Source organism: Amphibalanus amphitrite, unplaced genomic scaffold (genome assembly GCF_019059575.1).
Source record: "Amphibalanus amphitrite isolate SeventyFive unplaced genomic scaffold, NRLGWU_Aamphi_draft 000083F_arrow, whole genome shotgun sequence".
Taxonomy (NCBI): Eukaryota; Metazoa; Arthropoda; class Thecostraca; order Balanomorpha; family Balanidae; genus Amphibalanus; species Amphibalanus amphitrite.
In genome coordinates this window covers 185,261-200,257 of record NW_024881579.1, presented here as the reverse complement: position 1 = coordinate 200,257, position 14,997 = coordinate 185,261, and the positions used below count along the sequence as shown (strand labels likewise).

The 14,997-nt window shown below is 51.1% G+C and overlaps 1 protein-coding gene across 1 annotated transcript in view; it reads right to left on the bottom strand.

Moving 5' to 3' along the window:
* LOC122379705 (2-aminoethylphosphonate--pyruvate transaminase-like) overlaps positions 1–14,217 on the bottom strand; it is a 29,128-nt gene extending 14,911 nt beyond the window's left edge. The window contains exons 1-2 of the mRNA XM_043362106.1: positions 14,085–14,217; positions 12,290–12,430 (exon numbers count right to left, since the gene is read on the bottom strand). Of these exons, the coding sequence (XP_043218041.1) occupies positions 12,290–12,430; positions 14,085–14,118 (175 nt within the window). The 5' untranslated portion in view covers positions 14,119–14,217. The remainder of the gene's footprint in view (positions 1–12,289; positions 12,431–14,084) is intronic.
* Positions 14,218–14,997: the final 780 nt, after the last annotated feature.

The following is a 14,997-nucleotide window of genomic DNA, read 5'->3' as shown; positions in this document are numbered from 1 at the left end:
GTGAAAAACTGCATCAGATAGACACCTTTTTAGGCCTTAACAACCAACTTCAAAATTTGACCTCACTTGACCTCACCTTGACCTGACCTCGACTTGAAATTCATCCAGAGGTGGTCCATATCACTTATTGAGTGTGCCTATTGAATTCTATGAGTAAAATGACCCATAAAACATGTGTCGCACATGCCCTTTTCTATATTTTGTTTTTTGGTGACCTGACCTGACCTGACCTGACCTTGACCTTGACCTCTGAATGATATTGTATGCAACGAATATTGTCTTGGTAGCCTAAGAACACGTTTTGGGCGATCAGTCTCAGTCCATGACTCCATTCTTCGGCAACTACGGTGCAAGGCCGATACTGTAGAAACTTGCAATTTGTACCCTTGACCTGACCTTGACCTTGACCTTAAACTTTAAATTAAGTACATGTTTTTAGTAGTTCGTGATGAGAGATTTCGATTGGCGTTTGAATTTTCCAAATCGGACCATTAGTTCGGGAGATAACAGGGGGGGTAAAATTTACCCCCCCCCCAGCCCCGCGCGTTCGGCTGGAGACCCCAGCCCCGCGCGGGTTAACCATCGCACTTGTGGGGAGGGGGAGGGGAAGGGGTCGGATAAAACCCCATGGTTTTCCGCAAATTACTCGCGCAAAAAGCGGCCGATCGCGCCGAAACTTTCGGTACCTACCCTCGAGATCATCAATTTTACATCTAACCTAAAAATTTCATGACTCTGAACCAACTGACCTTTGACCTGTGGTTTATTTCTCGAGACCATGTTTGGTCGGAATCGCGATTCGGCGTATGCCAGCTCACATTATCCGCGGTTTCCAGTCTTTTTGTGGTTTTAAACGTTCAGATATGTGAAATGATGTTGGTGCCATGCATAATGGTGGGAGTCAAGGTCACGTGAAGGTCAAGTCATGGTCATTGACCTTTTGATGACCTTGGTTCACTTTTTCGAGTTTTACTTGTTTCTAGGGTAGTTTGTGGTGCTGATTTCGATTTTAGCAACCATTTGAATTTTTACGAAGTAGTACTAGTGCCTTCGTTCCATGTTACGAAGCTATCAGTAGTAGGTGACACTTCTATGGATGGCCGGCAGGACGCCTAATATTGATCTAACCTGACCTGACCCGACCTGGCCTAAATGCATAAAGACATCGTCTGTGATCAAAACTAACATGAAATTCGTGATCAGCACCCCAAAATACCCCGTAACACCCTAACTTTGCGAAGTTTCAAGAGGTCTCGATTTCCCAACTTTAGTTGGGTCATTAAACTGACTTGGAAAGTCAGCTTATGACCTTGGACTTTGAAATTGGATATATTCGGCCTAATTTCGTCATAGGCAGCACGCTTGACTTTTCCGCGAAGCTCTAGCTTGATCAGGGGCCAAACGGCTGAGCGGGGGGTCCAATTGAACCCCCTATACCTACTATGTTGATTATGCACATTTACAGGTAAAATTCTCACCAGGACACACCAGCCAACATCTGTGCACAATCTGGCTACAATTCTACCTATGGTTTGCCCTCTACGAATAAATAGGTGCTAGATCGGAAAAATCCCCACTGTGCAGTGGGCCAGCTGGCCGCAGACCATACCCGCAGGGCATGAACCTTTGACCATATTAGGTCAACACGCCGTGGCCCCAGCCCGCTCGCCAGGTCCGCGCTCATTGGCCGACGCGGCAACCGCACAACCTGTCCCCTCCCCTCCGTAGTACTCGCAGCGGCCGGCGGATTCAGCCAAGTTACCGACCTGCCCAGCGAGGGGAGGGCCGGCCGGGAAAGATACATATTTGACCGACTATACCTGAAAAAGAGATCAATTGGTTTAATTTACATTGCATGTTTGCTTGAAAAATAACTTATTGTTGCATTAATACTGTAACAGCACTTCTCATTGATCCGTATAAAATGTGCATTCGAATTTTTCAACGCGGACAGAGAATGAGCGTGCTCGGTGATAAGTAGATAAATATTGTTAGTTAGTTAGTTAGTTAGTTAGTTAGATAAATAAATAGTGTTTTGTATTTCATTTTCCTGGTTCAGAAGTGCTGGTATTTCACAAAGATATACATAAAGGCACGGAATGTGGCTTTTCTGAGCGAGGGTATAAGTCGCCAGGCTGAACAGCTATTCAGCTTCATGTTTGATGGCGTGAAACTCAGTCAAAATAATGACGTTTACATACGATCAAGCGCACCATTCAATACAATTACCTACCGTAAAACTCCATGCCAGTCCACTTGATAAGAGCAATGAGCACTATCCCTTCTTCGCGCTGTCACACGCGCCCAAACATCAACCACCAAATGCCCCAACACCGGTGTGTCGTTTCGTCGCACAGCGCGCAGACTGTCACAAACGCTGCACATGATTGGCGCAGAACTACGCATGCGCGAACAGCCGAACAAGTATGGCTAAACTCTGGCTTTACTCCAGTTAGCCGAAGGACACAGCCAGCTTGATCAGCCCGCGCTCCGCCCAAGTTAAGCCTGTTTTGGATGCGCGGGCAGATGTCGGGCTGAGCTACTGCTATCCGCACGTGGGCATAGCTGCGGCATGCCCAAGCTCAGCCCTAGTAAAAAATACATTGATTTTGATCAAAGTGGGCAAACCCAAGCTAAGCCCAAGCTGCCCGACGTTTGCCACAGTTCAGCCCAAGTGAATTGCTGGCTGGGTTACGACTTTCTAACAGGTCCCGATTTTCCCGGTTTTCGGGTCATTGACCTGACCTGGAAGGTCACCCGATGACCTAGGATTTTAAAATTGGGTATCATCGGCTACCTCTCCTGACGGGCAACACGCTCGCTCGATCAGGGGCCAGACGCGAGGGGGGGTTCGTACCCCCCCCTTGTGCCGTCGAAGGACGCAAAATGGCCTGTGCCTCCGAGATTCCGCGCCGGGCCGGGGGGTCTGAACAGTGAACACCCCCTTTTAACTCGGCTCCTGGGCCACGTAACGACACGTGGTAAGCGGCAAGCGAAAGAACGTCCAAAATAAGGACGAAAACACTTGGAACATTTTTTGGGTCAGGTCAAAGGTCACGTCACCAGAGGTCACCAAAGGTAAAATGTTGACTATTTCAACATTTTGGAAACTGCCGACGGCTATCTCGGGAACCGATAGAGCTACACAGCGCCGCGAAAAAGCGCAATCGATAGCCCTTTTACAGACCTTTCTGAATATTGGTCACAGATTTGACCTCAGGTCAACGGTTTAACCTCCAGCGGGCAAAAACTCAAAATTAGCCGTTTTTACGAAAAGTGTTTTTTTTTTCGGCAATAACTTTTGACTCAAAAGAGCCATGGCATTACTTTGCCAGTGTAAGTAGGTATAATATTATTTAGTGGCCGAGAGCCGTGAAGGATGCACGGCTAAATCGTGTTCCCGGCTGTGGCGGGAAGCGGTCGCGCGTCGGCGCGCGAGCAGAGCAGAGCAGAGCGCTGGGCAGAGGGTGTGTGTGTGGAGCGCGGCCGGAGGCGCGGCTGGTTGTGTGTTGTGTGTTCGGTCAAGCTGAGAACACAGGAATACAGAGACATGCAGTAAGACCGGAGGCTGTATCTGAAGACTGAGGTGTCTTACATTGGTGGCAGCGGTGGTTGTGGTTGCGAACCGGGTTGTGTTGGCCTAACACAGTCTTGGCCTGATAAATTGTTTGACACGGAACCGATCAGCTGCGAGCTGTTATATAAACATTTGATTTTTTCACGCCCCAAGTGATACGCAGTGATTTACGACGACGTCGTGATTATCTCAAGAGGAAATGGCTCACTTCGCGCCACCCAGGTATGACGGTCGGGGGTCATTTCGTCGTTTCCGAGAGGATTTCAGAGTTTTTGTGCCGTGCAGTCGTTCACGGGTGAGGCCACTCTGAACTGTTTGCCGCTGTGTCTGGATGGAGCGGCCCGAGAGGCGTTCGACACGTTTGAGCGTCCTGCTGACGGCTCAATCGACACTCTGCTAGACCGTCTCGGAGCCGTGTTCCCGGACGCTAGCGCCTTGGACTGCCACAGCGCGCTGCAGGCGCTCAAATTCGACCCGACGGCTCAGTCACTGGACACCTTCATTGTTCAGCTGCGCGGCCTGGTCACTGCCGTGTTTGGCGCCCACTCGCCTGATACGCATCTCTTTCACTATTTCCTGGCCGCCTTGCCTCAGCGGTTGGCTCATGCAGTGGTGTCTTTGGGATCTGTGACCTTTGATGCAGCCGTAAAAAGTGTGCAAAACGTGCTGGCTGCTGATCGTCTGTCTCGGGGACCGGTGGGCCAGGGACAGCGCGTGTGTGCAGTGGGCGGCGATGGCGCCCGGTCCGAGCCCGCCCTCGACCAGGCGGAGGCTGGGCCGGCCGGATCGGACTCAGAGCGACCGGGGGTGCGTAAAGTGGGAGGCGAGGCTGCAGAACCATCAGTGCTGGAGCAAATTCTGCGCCGCATTGGGCAGCTGGAGTTGCAGCTGGCTGCTACTAACCGGATGGGACAGATGAGGCATGACCGGGCCCGGGGACGACAGGAGTGTGACGTGTCAATGCCCATATGTCTGTGTTGTGGGGAGACGGGTCACGGGAAACCAGATTGTCGTTTCCGTCTAGCCAGGTGCTTTGCCTGTGGGAAGGTGGGCCATGTTCAGCGCACGTGCCGCCTCTCGGGAAACGCCGGAGGGGAGGGCGCTCAGGGCGGCGCGCGCGCTCCCCGGTCACTCGGCCGCCGGGACCGAGAGTTTTGAATAACTGCGCTGCATCGGCGTCGGACATTACGGTCAAGGCAAAGGTTAGTGAGGTGCCAGCGCAGCTTGTTGTGGATACAGGAAGTGCTATAACAATAGTTAACAGGCGGATTTATGATCAGATTTCAGCGCGTCCCCAGCTACAACGTTGTGACGTCACCGCTAAAACTGCAACTCAACAGCCGTTGCGTCTGCTTGGTCGGTGTGCAGTGCATTTTGTTATCGATAATGTGTCATACCCGCTCTCTGTGTTTGTATCCGACGAAATCGGTCCCATCGACTGCCTCCTGGGCATGGATTTTTCGCGCAGTACCCGTTTGTTCTTGACTTATCGACGAAGCAGCTGACACCTGCAAACCAGGTGAACCGTCAGCCGGTCGCCACGGTGTTGCCTGAGCGACCGACGACTCGTGTGTGCAGGGTGTCTGTACAGGAAACGTACGCTATACCCCCAAACTGTGAGGTTGTGATCCCCGGCCATGTCGATGATGCTGATTTTGAGGGAGAGGCTGTGTTCATTGCCGACGTCGCAGTCAGTGGGTTGACGTTCCTGGACGGACTGGTTGATGTGAAGCCGGGCGGCAGTGTTCCGGTCGTGGTGCGTAACGTGACGTCATCCTCGGTCTCGGTGTCTAAGGGCAAGGGCCTAGGATCAATGGAAGCCGACTTCTCCATTGAAGGGGAGGGGAATGATGCAGACAATGGGGTGTCAAATGGTCCCAGCTCTGGCGCGGGTTCCTTGGAGGATTTGGTCGATCTGTCTGATGTGTCGCTAACGAGTCAGCAGCGGGAAAAGTTCTTTGCTCTGTTGCGCCGGTACCCCTCGTTGTTCTCAGACCAGCTCGGTCACTGCTCACTAGTTGAGCACGTCATCGACACGGGCACTGCCAAGCCGGTGCGATCAGCTCCCAGACGAATTCCCCCACACCTGGAGACAGAAGTAAAGCAGCGCGTGCAGGATATGGTAGATCAGGGGGTGCTGGAGCCGTCTGATGGCACTTGGTCATCACCGGTAGTCCTGGTGAAGAAAAGAGACGGTTCTGTGCGAATTTGTGGGGATTTTCGAAAACTTAACCGCGTGTGCCAGGTGCCAGCCTTTCCAATCCCAAGGGTTGATGTCCTACTTGACAGCCTGGGAGGTAACTCTTTGTTTTCGGTGCTCGATCTAAAAAGCGGGTACAACCAGATGAGCATCCGAAAGGAGGATCGACCCAAAACGTCCATCACGCTGCCGTTTGGGCTTTGGCAATACACAACGTGCCCATATGGCCTCAGTGGTGCCCCGAGTTCGTTCGCCAGACTGTTGAGTCTTGTATTGGGTGATTTGGCTCCCACTGATGCAGTGAGCTACTTTGATGACATTTTGGTTTTCTCTGGCGATTTTGACACGCATCTTTCACGTCTTGAGAAGGTGTTCCGTCGTCTGTCGGCTGCGAATTTGACTCTCAACCTCTCAAAGTGCAAATTCTTTCAATCAGAGATCACTTACCTGGGTCACGTGGTGTCGTCTGATGGGGTCAGTCCCGATCCAGAAAAGGTAGACAAAGTAAAGGATTGGCCGGTGCCTATGAATGAGAAGGCATTGTCACAGTTCTTGGGATTGGCAACGTACTTTAAACGGTACATCAAAGATTTTGCTGCTATCGCGGCTCCGCTGCATCACCTCACCAGGAAAGACGTAGACTTCCATTGGGATGCGGAGGCTCAGATGGCTTTTGACTCGCTAAAGGCGGCGCTGTGCACGGCTCCGGTTCTGAAATACCCTGACTTTTCCCCGGGAGCGAGCGAATTCGTACTAGACGTGGATTGTTCAGGGTCAAAGATGGGCGCGGTTCTGCTGCAGAGGGATGGACAGGGTGAGCGGGCAGTGGCATTTGACAGTAAAAGCCTGTCTAAATCCCAGCGGCAATATTCAGTCACTAAAAAGGAGCTACTCGCAGCTGTGACGTTTGTGCAGCAGTTCCGACATTACCTTTTGGGTCGTAAGTTCACGCTCCGCACAGACCATGCCGCTCTCCAGTGGCTTGTGAATTTCAGAAACCCTGACGGGCTTCTGGCGCGGTGGCTGGAGATTTTGGGCGAGTTTCAGTTTGAGATTGTTCATCGGCCAGGTAGGCTACATGAGGCTCCGGATGCGCTCAGTCGGAGGCCGGACCCCACGCAGGAGGTGTCTACACAGACAGACACAATGGATTTTCAGTCGCCTCCCGTCGCAGCTCGCCACGTTCAGTCCATGTGGCCTTCTGATTTCATGTGTTCGGCGCAGAACTCAGACCCCGCCATGGCGGAGGTGAAGAGGCAGCTTGCTGGGAGCACACAGCGGCCCTCCCAGTCCTCCGTGTCAAAGGGCGCTCTGCCGTACTGGAGGCAGTGGTCACGTCTGCGTTTGATTGATAATGTTCTGTACAGAGTGTTCCGGGCTGGGCCGAGGGGACACGACCAGCTGCAGCTGGTAGTCCCACCCCAGCTCGTGCCTGTGGTGCTGGGGTCGCTTCATGATGGTCCGTCGGGTGGGCACTTCAACGCTTCAAAGCTGGCGAAAGTCGCGCGACTCAGGTTTTGGTGGCCGCTCCTGGAGCGTACGGTGACTGAGTTTTGCGAACAGTGCCGCCGCTGTGCCTCGCGAAACTCTCCGACTCCCCGCCCATGTGCGAGTATGGGGCAGTTGTCTGCGTCCGAGCCGATGGAGCTGGTGTCCATGGACCTTGTGACCAACCTGCCGGAAACCGCTCGAGGCTACAAACACCTGCTAGTGATCACTGATCACTTCACACGCTGGGTTGAAGCGTATCCCCTCGCGGATGAAAAGGCTACTACGATTGCGAATGTTCTTGTAAATGAGTTTATTTCTCGTTTTGGCGTCATGAAACGTGTGCACTCGGACCAAGGTCGGAACTTTGTCGGTGCGGTGATGAAAGCTGTGAGCGAACTGATCGGCATTCAGCAGTCTCAGACATCCAGTTATCACCCTATGGGCAACGGGATGACTGAGCGAGCCAATCGCACCATTTTGAACATGCTGGCTAAGTTTGTTGAGCAGCACACGGAGTGGGATAAGCATCTTCCGATGCTCATGCTCGCCTACCGGAGTCAGGTGCACGACAGCACGGGATACTCTCCGTTCGCCTTGATGTTTGGGCGAGAGCCCCGCCTGCCGGCGGAAGCCTCGCTGGGTGATCGGCCGGTTGTGGATCGGGCCCCAACCTTCCCCCAGTACATAGACGATTTGAGAGAGACACTCCGACTTACTTTTAAGGATGTGATTAAGCGCGATCAGCTGTCCCATGACCGCAACAAAGCTTTGTATGAGCGCAGAATGAACGAGTGGTCGTATCGCCCGGGTGACAAAGTGTTCTTGTTTCGCAATGTACCGAAGCGCGGTGAATATCATAAGTTTGTGAGGCCTTGGCGTGCGGCTGAGATCATAGAACAATGTGGACCAGTGAACTATCGAGTGCGCGAGGAGGGAAAGCGGCGCAGTCTGGTGGTGCACAACCGCTTGAAGCCGGACAACACAGTGGAGCGCCCGCCGGCTGTGAGTGAGGGGCACAGGACCGCGACAAGAGCGCATGGGTTGTCTCTCTGGCGAGATGTGCCGGGAACGCCCATTGCCCGGCCCCATAGTGTGCCTGGTATGGGTGGGGCGCCAATTGTATTTCCGCCCCAAGGTGTCACAGCTGGCCGCTATGTACCGCAACCTGTTGTTTTGCCGCACGTGCCGATGCCGCGTCTGCCCGAGATGCGACCTGACTGTGTGCCGCCACCTGACCCTGTACCGCTTCATGACGCTGTGCCGCACCGGCCGGAGGTACCACATGTTCCGCCGCCGTCCCCGCCGCCGCCGTTCGATGCCGAGCCGCCGCGGGATGTGGATCAGCGGCCGCGAACTGTCACCCGTTTCGGGCGTGAGGTACGCCCCCCGAAACGGTTCGACCCTGCTCACTGGTCTTTTGATTAAGCGTTTGTTGTGACTGTCGTTGGCATATTGTTCAATAGGAGGGGAGGAGTGTAAGTAGGTATAATATTATTTAGTGGCCGAGAGCCGTGAAGGATGCACGGCTAAATCGTGTTCCCGGCTGTGGCGGGAAGCGGTCGCGCGTCGGCGCGCGAGCAGAGCAGAGCAGAGCGCTGGGCAGAGGGTGTGTGTGAGGAGCGCGGCCGGAGGCGCGGCTGGTTGTGTGTTGTGTGTTCGGTCAAGCTGAGAACACAGGAATACAGAGACATGCAGTAAGACCGGAGGCTGTATCTGAAGACTGAGGTGTCTTACACCAGCATCGTGTTCCTCTCGTCGAGACGCGTCGAATGAAGTATAATTGTGCCTCAGGTCAAGGTCATGACCTGACCGGAAAAGGTCATCTGCATATCAGTCGATACGCAACGTCGAGCCGAACACATCTATGGCGTTTTCATCGCTCTAGCACACCTCTATCAGAAGTTATTAGCGAAAAAACTGTTAGATTCTGTTCGTGACCTGAGATGACCTCGGGGACATAACGATGGGTCAGAGTTGCCATTTTCTGGTTCAGTGTGTCAATGTTACCGACATCTCGATGTTTAACCCGCGCCCCACTGGGGTCTGCGTATAACACGCCCTACTGGGGGGGGGGGGGACTCTCCATAGCCCCCCCCCCCCTCCTAACGCCGAAACTACTGGGCCGATCGTCAAAATTCAAACGGCGTCTGATAGCCCCGGAAAAACTGTCGAGCGAAACCTAATTTCATTGATCTCGAGGTCACCGATGACGTCACAGGTCAGGTCAAAGTAAAAATTATTAGCATTTCGGCTTGTTCACATTTTGGGCTCTGGCCGCCGTCTTACAAGTCAGATCAGGCTCACTTTTGGTTTACACACTCGTGAACAGATGCTCTAGATACCTGGAGGGTACCAAACTTATACTTTGATTTTCAGGTCAGGGTCAGGTCATCACAGGTCACGGAAATATTATATCATACGTCGGTCACGTGACACATGTTGTATGGTCCATTTAGGCCACAGATTTCGAATTTGATGTCGTCTGAGTCATTCGAGGTCATTTTGAGTCGAATTTAGCCTAGGTCAGGTCACTTTCAGGTAAAAAAGGTCAAATTTTGAAGTTAAAATTTTTCAACAAAAAAGGTGTCTGTTGGATGCAGTTTGAGTTCAGCAACACGATGGTGCTATTTATATTGGTGTACAATGTCAAAAACGTACTGAAAAATTGATTTGAAAAATTAATAATCGTGAATTTTTTGCAATAACGCGTATACCTTGGCCATTTTTTAAGATATTTAGCTAAAACTTGCTAGAGTTAGTCATAAGTATGTATTCTGTCGCATATATTCCGTTGTTTTCGAAAAGTCAAAAACTTTTTGAAAAATATAAAAATATAAATTTTGAATATTATTATAATTTTTTTCAAAATTTTCAAATTTTGAGAATCCGAGAAAGCAGTTGATAGCGCAGTCAATTTTGAGTCCTTTCATGCAAAGAAATTGGATCTAGCTTAAAAACTAAGCTCTTGGGAGCGATTGCCGTGGTTCAATGTTTTGCGTCGAAATCGGCCGAACATGACGTCACTCTGACGTTATTTCCGGTCGACCTATGGTAGCTACGAAGTTCAAATTTTAACACAAGGTGTCAAATTGATGCAGGTGAAGCTACTGAAAGTTTTGCGTCGATACGTCAAGTGGTTTGGAAGTTACTGCAGAAAAACGGGAGGGGGCTATGAAAGCCCCCCCCCCAGTGGGGCGCGGGTTAACCCTCGCCGGCCGAGGGGGGGGGGGGCGGGTGCCGCCCCCCCCATAGGGTTTTTTCGCGATAGCTCCGAACACGCTGGCGATAGAGAGCTGAAACTTGGCAAACCTGATCTTTGATTCAAGCCGGATCTTTTGACACCAACCGCATTTTTGGGTCAGGTCAGGTCACTGACCTATGACGTCATAAGTGAACCTCTGCACGGTCTTCAGATGTCGCAACTTCGCAACGCCCTCACTGCCAGAGGAGATGTCACAGGGAAATGAAACTTGCAGGATCTAGTATCCATTATGAGTCTCACAATTTGTATATCTCGGATTTTTCCTAAAGGTCATATGAGGTCATGTCATTTTCGTGACCTCACCATTATAAGTCAATGGGGAAAAATGAAAACTGCTATTCTGGCGCCGGGAACGATCTCCAACTATCTCAAGCACACAGAATCGTGATTTGATGCACTCCTTGCAAGGTTAGATGCGTCACTTTTGCAATGTTGACCTTGCGTGACGTCATTTATGACGTCATCAAGGTCAAACTAGTTTTTCGTCAATAACTCTTGATCAAATTCAGCTAGCGAGTCGCGGAAGCCACCAATGGACTCAGGAAGACCTGCCGAATCGAATGATATGCAACATGACCTCTTTCGACCAACTTCGTGACCTGGGGGTGCTGACCTGACCTTGACCTGAGGTCAACACCCCAAATTGACCTGACCCGAACAAAAAGTATATCATTCGACGCGCCTGAGCGAGGCGAACACGATGCAGCCAAAACCGCGGCTCTGCGGCCTTTTTTTAGGCGAAGTTATTCAACAAAAACTGAACCGTACCTTGGGGCACTTGACCTGACCTCAGAGGTCACCGGTTGACCTAGGACCTTAAAATCGGGTACCCATCTCTGCGTCTCGTAACGGCGCACACGCTCGCTTTTTCCGCGACGCGCTAGCTCCACCAGGGGCGAAACGGCGAGGGGGGTCGTACCCGCCCCCCCCCCCCCCCCTCGGCCGGCGCGTATGTAGAAAACCAATAGGTCCGGCGAGGGTTAAGAGTGTCTAGAATAGCGTTCGTGCAAAACAGACACTTTTCAATTTTCTCCCATTGACTTACAATGGAGAAGCCGCAAAACTGACCTGACCTTAGGTCACCGATATCAAAATTCTGAGAAATACATTTTATAGATAATGTTGCCCTAATCAATCGCTGAAAGTTTCAAGGCAATCGTTTAGGCGGTGTAGCTATGACGAGCATTCTTATTTTTCTGAGGTGAGGTCATTTGGCGTGACCTGGTCTGGTGACCTGACCTAAGGCGACCTGGGTCTAAAATTTTCACATGTGCGGAAAAGATGCAAAAACAGGTTTGCCCAAAACGGCGGCGCTTCGCGCCGCCGTTTTTTGAGATATCTGCGAAAAACCGCAGGGGGAGGGGGTGTTCAAACAACCCGCGCCGGCCCGGCGCGGGATGAATTCATGCATTGCTCTAGCGCGGTTAGTTCGCACTCGTGTGCGCGAAATTTCTTTTCTTTTACTACGCATGGTAAATGACCCTTGGAAACAGTATCTCATTAGGCGTATGACTGATGACACACGGACAGTATTAATAAATAACTCTGACTGAGACGAAGAGCAGATCTGCGACGCTCCGACACCACATGGCTGGCATGCTGAAGAGGAGCCCATTACGCGTTGGGGATCATATTTACAACGACTGGTATGCAAATTACCACCCGTAGGTACCCGAGCTAAGAACGGTAGCACATTACGCTCAGCAGAACAAGACACTTAGTTTCACGTGTTGAAGAGTGACCATGTCCCCCGACTGACCTGCCAGCTCCAGGAGGCCCCGTCGGATGTCTTTGACTGTCGATATAAAGGTAGCGTCCCGCGAACCCAGGTCGCGCAGCATGGCCTGTCGCACCTCCAGCCGCGTGTTCAGCGGGCCCGGTGTGAACAGACGCTTATCTTCTGCAACATGAGAGCCGGGAGGTGACCTTCGTATAGGCACTCCACCCTAGGCCGTCTGGGCTGTATGCTTGTATAGTTGGTATAGGCCCGTGTGAACATGCACACATTGCACAGCATGCACACTTATCAATTGCAGTCGAAGGGCAAACGGAGAGGCGGGAGGCTGTATAACGAATCGTTCCGTGTAAATCCTATAATCTGTATGCTCAATGGTTAAGTTGTAATTGTGCAAAAATGCCTACGAGTAGGTATGGTGTCGATGGAGACTCCGAACTGTATCAGCAATATGACGTTTGGACCAAGTGCTTAACGCTTATTTTCTCTCGCATTTACATATTAATACCTGCAATTAACCATCGCCCGCATAGGTGTGTGTGTGGGGGGGGGGGAGAACCGACCCATCTCGGTTTTTTCGTGAATAACTCGCGTAAATAACGGCTGATTGCGACGAGACTTTCAGTAGTGTGGAGTCGATAAATTTTACACCTACCTACCCTGAAAATTTCATGACCCTGACCCAAATGACCTTTGACCTGTGACCTACTTTTCGAGACCATGTTTGGCCGAAATCGCGATTCGGCGTATGTCGGCTCGCATTAGCCGCGCGTTTGCAGTCTTTTCGTGGTTTCAAGCGTTCAAAAATGTGATATGATGTTGCCCTCATGCATTAGGGTGGGTGTCAAGGTCACCTGAAGGTAAGGTCAGGTCAATGATCTTTGAAGACCTCGGTTCACTTTTTCGAGTTTTACCTGCTGCTAGGCCAGTTTTTGGAGCTGAATTCGAATTTAGCAACCATATGAACATTTACGAAGTAGTTTTGGTGCCTTCGTAACATGTTAGGAAGCTGTCAGAGGCGGTTGACACCTACCACCTACGAATACCCGACAGGACCCCTTCTGGTTGACCTGACCTGACCTGACCCGACCTGAACTAAATGCATGAAGACATCATCTGTGATCAAAACTAACATGATATTCGTAATCAGCACCCCGGAAAAAAACATAGCAACCACACTTTACGAAGTTCTAAAAGGTCCCGATTTTCCCGACTTTTGGGTCATTGACCTGACCTGGAAGGTCAACCAAGGACCTAGGACCTTAAAATTGGGTTTTCATCGGCTTCCTCTCATCACGGGCAACACGCTCGTTTTTCCGCGAAGCTCTAGCTCGATCAGGGCGAAACGGCAAGAGGGGGGTCCAACGGACCCCCCCCCCCCCTTATACGTTCGCGGCTGGAAAAACACCAATATGGGCGAGGGTTAAGACACCACACTATTGAACGTCTATATGGAACAAAATAAGTCACGGCTCAAGCTGCTAACCAAATTGTCTGATCCAAGCCAATCTGACACAATGGGTCTGTTCCAGTCGCACTTCCTAACACCTCTAAACTCCTCCAAGAGCAAGACAGAGGAGGTTGGAGCATGGCCCTCCTATGGCTTTGTAGTATAGAGCTGTCGCTGGAACAGGGAAGCAATCTTGGAGGAGTTAAGAGGTGTTAGGAAGTGCGACTGGAACAGATCCAATGAGTTTATCGTCTGTGCACATATTTGATGTCATATCCTAGATTCAGGGAACATTAATTATGCGTTTTAGACGTGCCAGCGTTTTAGTGCTTCTTTCTGAAAACCACTCCACAGCGTCTCGTTCCTCACCTTGGGGTGTGCTGGATTCGCCACCTGCCTCCATGTTGCCGTGTTAGGAACAATGCCGAATTCACCCCTCAGCCAAGACTGCAGTCCGATCGACTGACCACTTGCGACTGACGACAGCACGACCGGCCGCAGGAGCGATCTTCCAAATACTAACCGACCATCTCGCATTGGTTTACCCGCAGAAGTCCCCCCCCCCCCTCCCCCGTCTGACCGTCCACCAATCAGTCTCACACACGGACACACCCGCGCGGCCAGAGACCATTTGATACGTGCCAGGACCCTGGAGCGTAAACAGCCAAGTTTGCTTTTCTTCTCGATACCGAAATGGTTTGTTTATGAAGGTGTGAGACTCTTTAGAAGTCATGTGTACCGATATATGTCATGAAATGACACTTATTGGCATTGGAGTCCGTCAGAAAACAACAACATCACAGAGCCTATCCGTCGTCGGTTATATCAAGGCAATCGCGATACGAAAGCATTTTCTGTCGGTCCGTCCTCTCGATGATCAAGTGAAACGCCGTGCATACATAGACGCGTTACTTAAGAGACAGTGTAGCAACTGAGATGATTGCACAACCGGTATAGATGAAGTGTTTCCGGCAATCCTAGTAGGTACCTCATATCTTCAATGGCCGTGTTGTAATAAATGCCAGACGTGCACTATACGAATATATTTCGTCGCATAAAACCCTGCAAAATAATCGTTTACCCAGTACCAAATGGTTGCCGTTCTAAAAATGGAAAAACCGTGCAAAAACCGAAGAATACCTATCTGTTTCGAAAAACAGCTGACACTCAAAAGCGCACTGCCATCCGGTTCCATTGTTATAGGTATGATGTCTGATGCAGCCTGTATCGGTACTTATTTAGGGTAGGTAATCCTGGGTGGGACAGATTTTCTTATTATCAG